The 15,056-nt window shown below is 46.2% G+C and overlaps 1 protein-coding gene across 16 annotated transcripts in view; it reads right to left on the reverse strand.

The window, feature by feature from the left end:
• Positions 1-924: 924 nt before the first annotated feature.
• LOC125767940 (spectrin beta chain) overlaps positions 925-15,056 on the reverse strand; it is a 28,877-nt gene continuing 14,745 nt past the window's right edge. For 5 of the 16 annotated variants that reach the window (XM_049434919.1, XM_049434920.1, XM_049434924.1 and 2 more), the window contains exons 2-11: positions 12,202-12,465; positions 11,798-12,123; positions 6,136-11,722; positions 5,846-6,042; positions 5,578-5,770; positions 3,834-4,016; positions 2,998-3,107; positions 2,756-2,922; positions 2,498-2,680; positions 925-1,035 (exon numbers count right to left, since the gene is read on the reverse strand). In XM_049434919.1, coding sequence (XP_049290876.1) covers positions 1,032-1,035; positions 2,498-2,680; positions 2,756-2,922; positions 2,998-3,107; positions 3,834-4,016; positions 5,578-5,770; positions 5,846-6,042; positions 6,136-11,722; positions 11,798-12,123; positions 12,202-12,337 — 7,086 coding nt within the window. In that variant the 5' untranslated portion in view covers positions 12,338-12,465 and the 3' untranslated portion in view covers positions 925-1,031. The other 11 variants (XM_049434927.1, XM_049434925.1, XM_049434922.1 and 8 more) reach the window with 11 other exon arrangements.

Consider the following 15,056-nt stretch of genomic DNA (forward strand, 5'->3'; position numbering starts at 1 on the left):
TACATGATCTACAGCACGGAACGCGACCGAATCGGTGCTTTTACACTTTTATAGTTTAGTTTTCTTGTTTGCTTATAGTTTTTTTCTTTTTTTTCGAACACCTTTCTCATCTGATTGGCGAAGCGCGACTTTTTTGCTTTACTTTGCTTTGCTAGCGTTTGTATTAGATTTGTTTTTAACGCTTTCGTTTTTTCCGTTTATTTTACTGCAACCTAACGGTTCGCCTTTTTTGCTATCCTTGCGCTGTTGAAATCGTGCTAAAGTAGTAGTTAGTAGTACGGGCTTGCTTACCTACACATATGCCCTACATACACACTACACACGGTTGTGTGTGTTTTCGCCCATGGTGCCTAAACTTCGTCCAAATGGTAAAATAATAAAACTTTCTGTATAAAATATATAGTCCTCATCGATACAACGCAATAAAACAATAATGTAAGCCAACCCATTACTACACTGCCTTACAATATAAAGGTGTTGTCACCTAACCGATCGGGCGGGGGGAAATAGCTAGTAGTCGTCGCTAATAGTCGGTTCGATTGGATTACATTCATTGTACCTGGTGCTATTACTACTACTGCCATTACTTCCTTTCGCCACCGATTGTATCCATTTTCGTTTCGTCCTTTTTCGATCATCCGGGGTTTAGTGTTCAGGTTTCTTACTCCCTGCCGGGTGCCGCACGTGCTTGGTTATGGTGCATGTGTATGGTTTCACTGCACAGGATACGGAAGAACTTAAACGAAACCAAACGAAACACGAACCAATCCGAACAGAGGCGGGAATCGAGCTGCCTGGCCGCGTTGTTGCAAGTGGCACGCATGTGCGCACACGTTAGCTTTATAAGAGCGCGATTAGGATTAGGAGAGATAGAGTTGCGTGATTTTGTGGCTCGTTTTGTGGTTTTAGTAGTGATAGTTGTAGCTGTAGTAGGTTGTATTTAGTTGTTTCTTGATGTTGTAGTAGTATTTTGTTCTGGTTTTCTGTTGTTGTTTTTTTTTAACGAGTTCATGTATGTTTTCGCAATTTTCTTAACTGTGGAAGTAAAGAAAAAAGTACAACGCAATAGGAAGAAGAAAAAGAAAAGAAGAAGAAGAACGAATGAGAACAATTTTCGACTGTTTTGCCCAAACCCAATCCAATTCCTTAGTACACAACAAAAGCGGATCGGTGGCGTATGATTGCGCACGGGTACCGTCGTGTGTGCCGCACCATGCCAATCATACCTCCCCGATCTTGCCGAACCGAAGCCCATTTGCGTAAGCAGAAGTAAAGCAGTACGGTGCAGCGCTAGAGCTTGTTCGCATTTGTTTGCTGGCCCGGGGGGGAAAACAAAAGGATTTTCCCCCCGCAACCCGAACAGTAACGCTGCACAACTTCTGCTTTTCCTACTTGTGTCGTCCACCGTGTATGTTTTGTTTTGCCAATTGATTCGTTTTGCGAAATGAGTTTTGCCTGCTGAAACATGCGCGCGCGAGGTGCTTCGTGAAAGGATGAAAACGATAACAAAACAAATGAACGCGGATATACGCGGAAACAGAAACCAAAGAAACGAGAAGCAAAAATCCACCCGGTCCGAACTAATGGGAGATAATTGTGGCATGAATACTGTCATGTTTGTGATGTTGATGTGAAACGAGTGAATGAAACGATTGTTTTGTGTTGTGGTGAAGAAAGATACGTTAAAAGTTACAAGACTTAACCTTCTTTTAGCACAGCGATCTTAGTTGCGTAAGTTGCGCATTAAACTGCAGCGTCTTTTAATTGGACAAGTGGTTACAAGTGGTTTCGCACAGTGCTGTACCATTAATAGTTAGCACAATCGAGATGTAAGTGTTTTTATATAGAAAACTAGCCGACAGCCAGCAGTTTGGATTATTTGTGCTGTTTCTCTTGAATATTGTGATTAGTTAATTATTTTTTTTTGTTTCGTTAGAATATTATGTTTGTTTGTGGTAGAGAGTGAAATTAATATTTCAAAAAACATTGTAAAAAAAGTGTCGTTTATCGCGTGTAGTTTGTGGTCACACATTCAGGGTTAGAGAAAGCTAAAAGATGTGAAGTTTATAAAGAAAAAAAAACAAAAACATTAAAATAAATATATCAAACCGAAGCAAAAACTAACATTCGCGAACAAACTGGAAAGCCATAGAAGGACGCTGGGTACGAAACTGGAAAACGCACGTTCATAGTTGAAAGTCCTCCAAGACTCGCCCCCATAACTGTTGAGTCTCGTCAGGACACACACCCCTCGCGTCGGGGGGGGGGGGGAATCGCGTAAACTTAGCAAACATTTTGACTCAAACATTTTAAGAAATAATTACCGACAATTAATAAAAAAAAACGCGCACTAGTGGCTATCATTAGCAAAAACGAAAACCAATCGCGTAGGTGGGCGCAACCTACTTCACAAACCAAAAAAAAAAAAAAACAACCAAGGTACGAAAATGGATTGATGGGATGGTGGGGGTTGAAGAATGGTAAAATTCCGATTTACTTTTTCTTCAGTGTAAAGAATGACCGTCTCTTCTGTTCATCCTTCTGAGAGGAAGCGGGCAGCGTTAGCGAACGACCTTCGCCGCTAGCGTCAAGCTCGCATTGTGCTTTCAAAGCCGTTACCCATTGCTGCATCTCGGAATCATCGTGACACTGGAGCAGGAATTCACCGCCATTCGATAGTCTACAAAGCAAAAGAATTTACGTTAGGGTTGCAGATGTACAAATATCATTACCGAGAGCTAAATTGTCCTCTTACTTGATTCTGAACACGTGCTTCTTCTTCGTGTAATCGCTGGCGATTTCGATCTGAGCACCCTTCAGCTCTAGCGGTGGCTCACCGCGGAACGTCTGCTCCGGTACCGATTTTGCTGATCGTTGATCCTTGAAGAACGTTAACCGGCCGCTACGGGCAACACAATAGACCTAGCGTAATTACGGGAGAAAGAAGATAAGCAATTAGCCACACATATTCATTCAAATCGCTTCAATTAAACCTACTTTATCCCAGGAACGGTTCGAAGCCTTCTTCGTAGTCGATTCCCATTCGTGTTTGCGTGTAAGGATTCCTTCCTGTGCACCTTCATCTGCTCCACCTGGACTAGGACGATCTGAGGCATGAGTGACGTGTATAGGGGGGAAAATGGCAAAAATAAAGGAAAACGGGTCCCCCAAAATAAGGAGACAACAGTGTTAGTTGTTAGTAGATGGAGTATATCATTGCAATCGTTGCATCTTCAGTATCAACATTCTCGTCTCATATTGTTCATCAAGTATATAAATTCTAATAGCGGTACAAGCCTCACTACAGTAAATGCCATTCGCAATATTGGTACTTGGGTAGTACCTTAGTACAAGAGCTCGCATTTTGTGTTCGTTGCTTCAAATTATAGTGCGCGCGCGGGTAGGTGCTTATCTATTTGTAAGCTTTCCGTTTTTCTAAACGTTTCCTTTGCCATATAAGCGAACTACTGCAAATGGCAAGATCTCACGAAATACAACAATCACACATCCATTCATCATGCATTTTTTTCTCTCTCTCTAAACAACAGCAAACATATCATGCAACATTAAGCGATAAATAAATGAAATATACGCGGTATATAATACCTACTGTTCGTGTAAACAACGATCCGGAACGAGTAAAGGGAACATATATAAATTATGGATCTAAAATGTGTTTCCTCTCGCGCGAAAAGGATATTAAAGGCAAGTTTCGTAAGGACAAATTTTGACACTAAAGTTTGATAGGAAATGGTGTATGAATGAGCTACATAGCCAACCAATTGCAGTGGGATGGTGGTGGGAAATAAAATAATCGCTCGCGAAACCAATACCTTCGTCATCGGAGGCCGCTTCGTCCGCTTTCGAGGCGGTACGCTTCCATCTGAAGCTCCGGAACGGGCTTTTGGAGCGAGACCGTCGACTGACCTTAACGCCGGCCGATGCACTTGCCGAACTGCTGGACCGTTCCTTCGGTGTACCGGAATGCCTTCGCGATACGAACGTCTCACCGGCAACTGTACGTGGCCGCGTTGTTTCGTGTTTTTGGTGGAAGGTTGGTTGGTTGGTTGGTGGGGTGATAAAACAAAATTTGGGCATGCAGCAAATGCAGGGTGGCAGTGGTGGTGGTGATGGTGAATGCATTTTGTTTGGATTTTTTTTATCGGAGAAAAACAAGTTTGGTGACCGTTGGCAGGCGCAGTTGGCGTAGTTGGTGATCATGAGTGGTTGATGATTTAAAAAAAAATAAAACGAATTAAGGATAAACATATGAAAACGTGATTTTTTTTGTTATAAAAAAGGAATAACAGGGGTAGAAGGAACGATAAACGAGAGGAAGTTTGTAAGAGTGTGCTATTCCTCGTGATAGCTTCTTGAAACCCAAAACACCATAAAACATGACTCCCAGGCAGGATTGGGAGAAGAGATATAGATCCGTCCGACCACCAATAAATGATACACAGAATGCTTACGACTATAAAGAGACCACGAAACTTTCACACAAACACACACGGTCACACATGATACTTACAAGAGGATCGCTTTGGTACTGCTCCGGTTGATCCGGATGTGGATTTAAAAATGGAAGTGCTTTGTTCAAGCGAAGCACTTCGAAATGAGCCAAACAGAATCTTTGGCTTCCTCACATGCACTGATGATAAATGTTATGTTACAGAACAGAATCCCACAACCAAAGCCACACATGGTGTTAACAAATGAAAATAATAGTAAATTAAAATTAGGTTAGTTTTATTGCTTAAAAATATTAAATTATGCAAAAAAAATTGTTAACTAACATTTTTACACCACAAATATAGAATGGAAAAAAGCAACAAAGATAAATTTAATGTAAAAACAAACCAAGCCATAAAATACACAAAATCATTAGCTAGAATACATCCAAACACACACGCGCACAATATTGCAGAGAGGCATTAAAATATTACAAGATAGAGGTTACACTATCAGAAGCACATCGAATACATTCTAAGAAAGATAGGTCATAGTGTTATGCTCAAGTACCTGTCTGGGAAATGGGTCTTTCTTTTTCTACAGGTGAAGTTGCACGCATAGTGACTACAGGTGTTCAAAGGTTTTTTTTTTGTTTTTTTAGTTTTGCGTATTTCAATTTCCAGTTTTTATGTTATTTAGATTTTTGTTTGTTTTGTATTTTACGTGACCGCCACATCAAGTGTCCAATAAGAGTATGCCAATGGATTATTGTTTTATCAATTGTTTCATATTGTATTAGCATAGTGAATCGCGCGGGCAGCGTGTAAGAAAACGAATGAATTGTGGAGGTATATATATAAAGGTACGGTTAAATAGTGATACAACATTGGTTAGCAGTAAGAAAAAGGTTTAGTATAAGAAAACAATTTTTTTAAAAATACTGTTAGGAAGTGAATAGTCGAGGAATAGTAGCCTTAAGAACGAAAGGATATTGAAGTATAGAAGGACGTAAACACGAGGACGAGGAACAGAATATTTGCAAAATACTCGCGAGGAGCATTTAGGAATGGGTAGGGAAAGTAGCCTGCATACGGGATTGGTTAAAAGTCGAAACCATTGCCTCACCTGACTCTTGTTCGCGGGTGGAATGTGGTGAACCTGGTGCATCGGCTGCATCACGCGCTGCGGCCGCTTCTGCCTGTCGGGCTGCTTCGGCTTCTGCTTCGGCAGCGGCACGTGCGGCCGCTTCCGCTTCCAGTCGCTGGCGTTCTGCTTCCTCGGCTGCATCCTGGCGACGCTTCATTTCTTTGAGCTCAAACTGTAGAAAAATTAACGAATAAAACCGATTAAGGACCTATTGCTGGTGATAAACTTGCCAAAAAGGCCAACTCACCGTTGTCAATCGCTCTAATGCGCTAAAGCGTTCCTCTTGGGCAGCGGCAGATTTTTCGAAGGCTTCGTGCTTCTTAATTAGATTCTCCACCTCGTCAATAGTGTGTCCCAGCTCGGTTGACATCAGATACGGTTCCTGTGCGATAAGCCATGCCTCAGCGACGGCAGCATCGCGGGCGAACTGATACACTTCCAAAACTAGGGAAGAGTAGAATCATTACAATACATTATAGTTCCACGTTAATATGAAATCCAGCAAAAAAAAGCGTTTCATCACGAAAGTGCACTTACTCAGCTGCAAATTCTCCCAACGCTCTTCCCATCGATGTAGCAGTGCATTTCGGCTGTTTGTGAGCTGCAACAATCGATCCTTAATGTCAGCCGATGCGTAGTGATTACGGGACAGCAGTTCCTTGCCCAACGCCAGACAGGCGCTGAAGTTATCCTCGCGCGTATCAATTTCCGCCTTCAGGCTTTGGTGGTTGTTCATGAGCAGTTCGACGCCCGATACGTCGCGCGGCTTCTCCGACGTGTTCATCTGCCGCACAACGTCCTCCATCCACAGCATCAGCGTGCGGACCATGTTGAAGAACTTGAACAGATCACCGGTGTCGGCAAGCTTGCCACGACGCTCATCGCACATCGCTTGCAGATGGGCCCACGCATTTAGCACTTCGTGTTCGCGGTTCGTAATTTCCCGTGCCTTCTCACCGGCGTACGCCGCCTGCAGTTTGGCCGACTCTTCCTGAATCTGTTGCACCTGCGCGTGTAGCGTCATCAGGTCTTGGATGAAGTTCTGGTGCTTGCGCTGCAGGGCCGACACGACACCCGCATCACGGCCCAGCTCCTCCGAAACGCCATGCTGCTTCTCGTTAATGCGTCCCAGCACGTCCTTGCAGTCGTGGAAGAATTTGTGCAGTTCGCGCGAAGCGGCCAACATCGCCTTGCGTGTTTCGATCAACTCCAGCAGATCCTGCCAGGACTCATTCAAACCGTCCTTCCATTCGGCGATCGTAGCACTGTCCGAGTGGCCGGCATGGATAAGATCGTCAGCAATACCGTTTGCCTTAGCGACGCGCTCACTGCCAACGGTGGCCGTATCCTGGGCGAACTCGTTGAAGCGTTCCCACAGCAGCGTAATGTGATCGTAGTCTTGTCCAAGCTCGTGCGAACCTGCAACCACTTCACGGTCGGTAATCCACTGTTCCAGATCATCTACCTCACGGCTCAACATGAACAGCTGCAGGGCCTCATCCAAACGGGCACGACGTTCGCCTGCCAGATCCTTCAAACCAGCGTACAGTTTGTCCAGCTGCGACTGTTTCACCGATACCTGATCGCTGTACGCGTGCTGTTCGGTCGTTAGCTGACGTGCGGTTTCACCCAGCTGGCGAATAGTGTCGGCATAGTCTTCCACCGATTGTTCCAGACTTTCATGCTTCTTCATCAGATTCTGGGCCGATGTTTCGTCCTTGCCACGATCCTCCACCATCATGTACAGCTCCTGTTCGCTCATCCACGATTCCGCTTCAGCCGCATCGAAGAAGTATTGCTGCACCTTCTCCGACTGGTCCAGCTGGCGGTGACGGTTTTCGACCGCATCCTTCAGCTCCTGCCACTTCTGCGTCAGCTGGCTGATCAGATCGGCGTAAGAGCCCGCATCTTCGTGACCTTCGTCGATCAGCTTCTGACCATTGTTGCAGATCGTCATGATGCGTGGCTCGTGGTTGTCGATTTCCGTATTCAGCGACTGGTGCTTCTTCTTCAGCACATGCACATTGAACAGCGAGTTGCCATATTCGGTCGATTCGGCCAGCGGCATCTTCTCGTCGATCCACAACTTTTCGTCCTCGACATCTCGGCGGAACTGGAACGCTTCCTTCTTCTTTTCTAGCTGCCGTTGGCGTTCCAACAGTGGTGCCTTGATCTTTTCGAAACGTGCATTTACTGCCGTCTTCTTCTCCACGATCGGTTCGACCACATCGGACGGGGCAGTCTTCGTCAGTACCTCCGTCTGTTTGTCAAGCTCCTCCACCTGGCGAGCCTTCACGGCCATCTGTGTTTGGATGATCTGTTGCTTCTGCATGAGAATGTTCACCGAGGTTAGATCGTTGCCAGTGTCTGTGTTGATGATCTGCTTCTCTAGGTCGTCCATCCACGAATCGATATCGTCGACGCTCTGCTGCACAATCACTTCACGCTTGGCATCGAACAGAAGGGCACCCTTTTCCTTGGTACTGGTTTCCAGCTCGTCGAAGTTCTTCGACAGATCCGTCAGCTTCGGTTCGATAATTTCCTTGAACTCCGGCTTCTCCACCATGAGCTCCTGAGCGGCCTTCTTCGCCTCATGCAGACGCTCCTTGTTAGCGGCAATTTCTGCCTCAAACGCCTGATGTCGGGTCCATTTCGAGTGCACCGTCTTGGCGCTGCGATAAGTGTCGTCCTGTGCGGTGATGTACTTCTCCTGCACCCACTCCGTCAGCTCTTCAATATCCTGCAAGAACTCGTGCAGTTTCACCTGGTTCTTTAGCTTCTCGTGCAGTTCCAGCGCACGGTTACGGTTATCGTCACGCCGGTGTGCAATGCTTTCGGCACGCTTCGTGATCTTGTCTGCGTCGAAATGATCCTTGCTCGTCATCTGACCCGCAACCTGGACGATCGTATTGAACTTCTCATCGTTAGCTTCCATTGTCGTGAGGAACGCTTCGTGACGTTTCAGCTGATTTTCGGCCTGTTCCAGATTGACCGGGGTATCATCCTTGCTAAGCACATGCTCCTGTTGGCTGAGCAGTACCTCGGCCTGGCGGGCATCGCGGTTGAACAGTTGCTGATCCAAACCTTGGGAAAGCAACACCTGACGATTTTCCCACATCTGGTGCAGTTCCTCCCAGCCATCCTTCAGCGCCTTCAGACGCTCGCGCAAGAACATGTACTGCGGGTCCTCGGTTTGCGTTGGCTCCGACGTGAGACCCTCGCCGTACTCCATCATCTTCTTGTAGTCCTCGGTGTAGTTGTCGATTTCTTCGCGGATGCTCTGATGCTGGTTGAGCAGTTTCTCAGCCTCGGGCAGCGATGTTGGCGTATCCTCGGAAGCGACATCCGTCTGTGTCTTGGTCAACCATGCCTGGAAGTGATCCAGATCGCGTAGGAAACGGTGCAAATCGCCAGCCTCCTCCAGCTTGGAATCGCGCTCCTTCAGCATCTGGGTCAGTTGTTCCCAGATGGTTTGAATCTGTGCCACACGCTCGCGGATCAATGCGGCCTCCTCCGGATGTTCACCCTCGATTGCGTCGGCTTCGTTCTCGAGCGCCGTCAGCTTCGCCTGGATAGCGGCCAAATCGCGTTCCATACCGCTCAGACGGCGCTGCAGCGTCATCACACCGGTCAAATCCATCTGTAGACTGTCCGTCTCGGTGAGGATGCGCTTCTTGTCCTCGATCCACGACACCGTTTCGCGACATTCGATGTAGAACGTCTGCACACCGTGAGCCGATTTCAGATCGTCGCGCTTGCTTTCCGCTTGCTCGCGCAACTTCGACCAGGAGTTGTTCAGGTGGTTCTGTTTCTCTAGAATTTCCTGTGAATTTGGATGCTCCACATGCAACAGCTGTCGGGCAAGCTGGTTCACTACAGCGACGCGAGACGCATTGGCGTTCATTTCTTTGTCGAATCCGTCGTAACGATGCTTCATGATTTCCACATCTTCGATGTCTTTGCCCGGGACCATTGTCTGCAACATGCGTTCCTTTTCTCCGATCCATTGCTCGACACCGTCGCTTTCGGAAATCAGCTTGTACAGGCTGAGAGCATCCAGCAGTCGCTGTTTGCGCAGCTTGGCCAACTCCATCAGCTCCTTGTAGCGGGCATCGATCGCAGCGAGACGCTCGCGTACCTTCTCCTGTTCCGGAGGGTTAAGCGTCAAGCGATCGGCCTGAGCATGCAGCTGTTCGATCGTTTCGGCGTAGTTCTTCAGCTCGTCCGCAACGTCCTTGTGCTTCTTAAGCAAACTCTGCACATTTGCTTCATCGCGACCCACATCCTCGGACGATACCAGCCGCAAAGCGTCCAACATCCAGTTATCGATGTCATCTGCGTCGGCAAACAGCTGGAAGTAATCTACCGCATCTTCTAGCCGCTTGCGACGGTTGTCTGTCAGCTGGCGCAAATTGCTCCACATAGCCATGATTTCCTTCAAACGCTCATCGATACGATCTGCACCGAAGTGACCACGGCGCACCAGCTCATCTCCAACCTCGCTGACGGCCGTCAGTTGCGGTTCGTGCGACTGTATCTCCGATTCGAGCGCCTTGTGTTTCGACAACAGCAAGTTAACCGTCGTCAAATCGTGACCAATCTCATCTGCCGACACAATCTGCTCCTTCTCCTTGATCCAGTTCTCCTCATCAGCCATGTCCCAGTAGAACTGCCACAGCTTGCGGTTCTCCTCCAACCGGGAGCGACGTTCGACAGCGAGCTTGCACAGTTCGGCGTACGCATCCTCCAGACGCTGGACGCGATCGACGATGATCGATGGGTCGCACGGTTTGTAGTTATCCTCCTCGTCCACCAAGAACTTCTGCGAATTTTGTACAACTTGTTTCACACGATCACCAAGCACGTTGATGTCCGCCTCGACGAGCGAATGCTTCTGCAGCAAGTCCTCTACACCCATCAGATGTTTGCCGTAATCGTCCGTCAGCAAACGTTGCTTGATCTCCTCCATCGAGTCCAGAATGTAGATCATCTCCTGGAAGTTCTGCTGTAGCTGAATGGAGAACTCGAGGCGCATGCGTCGAGCACGGAGCAGCTCGATCAGGTAGTTCCACAGACGCAGCACATTATCCTTGCGGGCAGCAATGCGCTCAATATCGTGATACTTTTCGGCTTCCAGCTCGTTGCAAACTGCAACCACAGCTTGCACTCGCTCCTCGTACGCAAAGATGTCCGTTTCGATAGCTTCATGCTTTTTGGCGGCTGCTTCGACTGCAGCCAAATCAAAGCCAAAGTTATCCGTGCTAACCAGACGCTGGTTCTCGGACAGCCAGGTTTCACGCATCGTAGCTTTGCGGTTGAAGCGGGCTGCAAGCTGCTCTAGCTTCTCCTGGCGGATCAACTCCTCGCGCAACGCCAGTTCACGCTCGTGCTCAGCCTTTTCCAAACGTTCCCAGGCCTTGTTGATATCTGAAATCATCTTACCCTCCTTGGGCGTGTACGGTTTTTGATTGTTTGCTCTCATCTTTGACTGGAGCGTGAACAGTAGCACCTCGAGGTTGCCCTTCTCGACAAACTTCGGCGGCTTTTCGACCGTGCGATAGTTGGAGAACTGTGCCAGCTGTTGCTGTACGCCTACGAGCGAGTTGACAAAATGCCGATCGCCCAACTGCACGATCGTCACTTCAATCCATTTCAGCAGCTCGCTCGTCAACGATTCGTACTCGTTGATCATGCGATCGTTGTCCATCGCAATACCGACCACCTTGCCAATACGCTTGCCCTGTACCGTTTCCTGCTTCAGCTTGCTGAAGTAGTGATAGTACGTCACGACGTACGTAATGATTGACTTTTCGTCCGGATGATCGACGAAGATGTCTTCCGCGTCGAGCAGCTTCGTCAGGCCAAGCTTCTCTTCCGCGACGTTGAATGCATTGTTCAAGTTCTGGATCGGATTTGTTTTCGACAGCTTGTCGAACTGTATCAAGTCCGGCCGGTGCTTGTGTATAATTGCATTGAACGCCAATCCGTCACGCCACGAGGTGGTAAAGTTGCGCACGTTTACATTATGATAACCGGCAGTTTTCATTTGACACCACAGCAGCAACGCATCCTTGGCAGATTTGGTCTCTTTGTTGTCCGTTTCTTCTATAGTAATATCTTGAATCTGCAAATCAAACAGACGATTTTAATACATTGCATTTTTGTCGCGCACACACAGCGGCTCTCAATCTGGTTTTACCTGGAAGCGCAGAATGATTGTCCAGATCAAGCCCAGGTTCAAACTAGCGTTACCATCGACAATATCGTGCGAACCGATATTTTCCAAATGGACACGCTGTTCACGCAAAAATTGCAGCGCTTTGTCCACATTTTCCAGACAGTGGATACGCATCTTGCCCTTCGTTGGCCGTGGCAATCGCTCACCCGAGAGTACCTCTAGCAGCTTGATCAAGTTTTTGCCATCCCGCATATCGACATACAGGTCTTTGATCGGACTGTTCACCCGAACAAGGTGCGAGTTGACCCATTTTGTGAATGTCTTTTTTTGAACACTTTCACGTTCCTCTAAAATATATAAAGAAAATGTGTACCATTATTAGCATGAATTGGCGTTCTTATCAATTTGTTTTTTTATTGACCCACCTGCTAACGCCTTGATGCGTGATCGTTCGAATAAACGGGAACTGGAGTTTCCTCCGTCGTATTCGATATCTTCGATAAATTCATTTCCAGGACCCTGGCTAGGGTCCCATCGTACTACGGAAATGTCAGTCGTCATTATTAGGAAGCAATGGAAAAGGAAATAGTCACTATTTTCTTCCTTCCTTCCTCGCTTAGATAAAAGGGGAGTTTTATGTAGTTTCTTCTTTCTTCACTAGTGCACGTTCAGTATTACAGTTTTTATATCTGTGTAGGAAGAAAATAATAAAAAAAGATTATTGTTTTAGTTTAAGCAGAAATTTGAAGAATATTGTATGCGTTTTTAAATTATTGGTTTTGTAAGTTGCACTGGAGCACTCTTAAATGTTACCCCCTGAAGCACTCTAAACCATTTCGCCCGATCGTAAAAAAAACATTAGCACACGGGAATTTATTTGTTCCTATTTCCTCAATGAACGAACTAGTAACGAATGAAATCCCCTCGCTCGTAACGATTCCACACAATTCTGCCCTCACTCCCCTTCTACTGATGGCTCAATTATACACCGACGTGGACCTAATTGATCTATGGTTTGAAATTGTCGGCAGGCGTGGATTCCGATGTGATTGTCCTACAAGTCATCAACGGAATAATCACTCCGAGCTACAATAACAAGAACAGACACTAAAAAAAAAACACACAATGTCCAATTTTTATGATTCTGTTGCATACACCCACGGCAGCATCACCAACTGATGATCTCAACTTCACTTGATCGCGATGATGTTGCAACGCCGGTTAGAGCCTCTCTGTTTCTCTACTTTTGGAAGAAGAAAAAAACGGTCACCCGTCAGAGAGAACTTGCTCCATTGCTATGATCACTGCAGCAGAGCACAGGCAATTGAGCAGGCTGCTGCACAAGAACTGGCTCCTATCAGCGTAAAAGTCACTGATGAACGGCAGACACAAACACGCACTCCACAGGGTTTTAGGGTGTATGTTAGAACTGCCGGCAGAGAAAACGATGTACGTAAGCAATGCACAGCAAACACGGCGAACGCTATTTTGGGCGTTGTCCAAGCGACGTGATATGTGCGCTGCTACTCGAGCTGCCGATCACCCTCCAAACTCAATCCATCAAACCGCTCACCGCATTTCGGTTCGTGTGTTTGCCATCGGGTGGTATGTCAAAAAAAAAAACACTGATGTGACAAGTGCCCGCAATACTTCCAAAGGAACAACACAACGACTACCAAAAAAACACAACTTCTCCCATAGTACACTCGGCGATGATAACGAAATTCATGATAAGACTGTCTCTTCCAGCTTAGTTTAGCGATTCTTGGGTGCATTTAGGGAAAAACTTTCAAGAATTCGAAACCACAAGGAATTCTGGAGTTTGTAAGAGCTATTGGGAATTCTGGATAGTATCCAATAAATTGATATATTTTATTTCATGCTCCTCAATAGATTCTACGAAAACTGGACTACAACTGATACGGGTGTCTCATATCAGATACTGTTAACTGAAGCAAAAGATAAGCAACAAAATTTTGTTTTTAAAATATTCTTGTTGTTTAGGGAACATCATCAGAGGGAAAATCCAACATGACACACTATACGAATAATAAAATAGCTCAAAAATGAGGAAAGTTCCCAACAAAATATAATTCCATCCATTTACCGTTGCCGAGAGTTCGGACACTTTGGAAATTAATGCGTTAAATTTATGCCATGCTATGTATCATTCGTTCGCCCATTCCTAACAGTAAATCATAAATTACGAAGCAGTTACAGCTTTGCAATGGCATTTGATTATAAAGCTATTTGATACTCTTTTATATAGAAAAAAGTGAAATGTTGTCTATGCCATCATCGTCGCTATCAAAACCACCCCAAAAGTACACCGTATCCAAACTATGACCAAACACTGTTGCACAATCGACTCCAAACAGCATTCATGATCATCATCATTCACTCGGTAGGCACCACCAAAACCAACACGCATCACATCAGAGAGCAACAACACCAGCGCACGGAGTCAATTATGTACGGTTGTCAAGTGGCGGGTCTCGGCACGGTCACGATCACAATGTGATAACAAACGAAGCAATCCAGCTGCCGTCCCTGGTTGCTCGTTCCCTGCTGCCCATCTCCCGAAGCAGCAATCGGTTGTCCTCCACTCGAAAATGATTACCAAACACACCACACACCGGCTGACGGCGGAGGGATGAAAGCAAGGAAAGGCAAGAATCAAACACAATAACCGGGCATGATGTCACCCTGGTGCTGGTCTGATATGCTTCCACACCGTTGGAACTGTTGTCTGTTCTGCCTGTGCCGAACGGGTGCATGAAGATATACACTTTGGGAGGAGCACACCTCCAATAAACCAGTTGACATCATAGAACGACATAGCGCAATAACTTCGTCCAATAACAGACCTCAAAATGGACAAATAGACATGTTCTAGCTGTGCAGAATAGTTGGAAAACTTTCAGCTAAGGTAGCATATTTAACCAAATAATCTGAATGCTGGAAATAGCTTTAGTTCTCAAAAATATACAACCATAGCCGAAAAGAACTAAAAAAAAACACACCTGAATGTGAACGTGAGATTTGTTTATTGCCCCAGCTGGTAGTTGTTGTCGATGGGGTGTGTGAGCATCGGATGGCCTTGCACATACAGCGCGAGAAAGGTTAAAGTGTGTGGTGTTAACATGCTTTATGGATGTTGGTTACATGCCCAATAACATTCGTTTGGGATGATAAACGTTTAACACATAGGTGCTGTGTGTAGACGTCCACATTTGTTATCGTGTGGTGATATATTGAGAAGCCAGATATGAGTTTATTA

The sequence above is a fragment of the Anopheles funestus genome, chromosome 3RL (assembly GCF_943734845.2).
Source record: "Anopheles funestus chromosome 3RL, idAnoFuneDA-416_04, whole genome shotgun sequence".
Lineage (NCBI taxonomy): Eukaryota > Metazoa > Arthropoda > Insecta > Diptera > Culicidae > Anopheles > Anopheles funestus.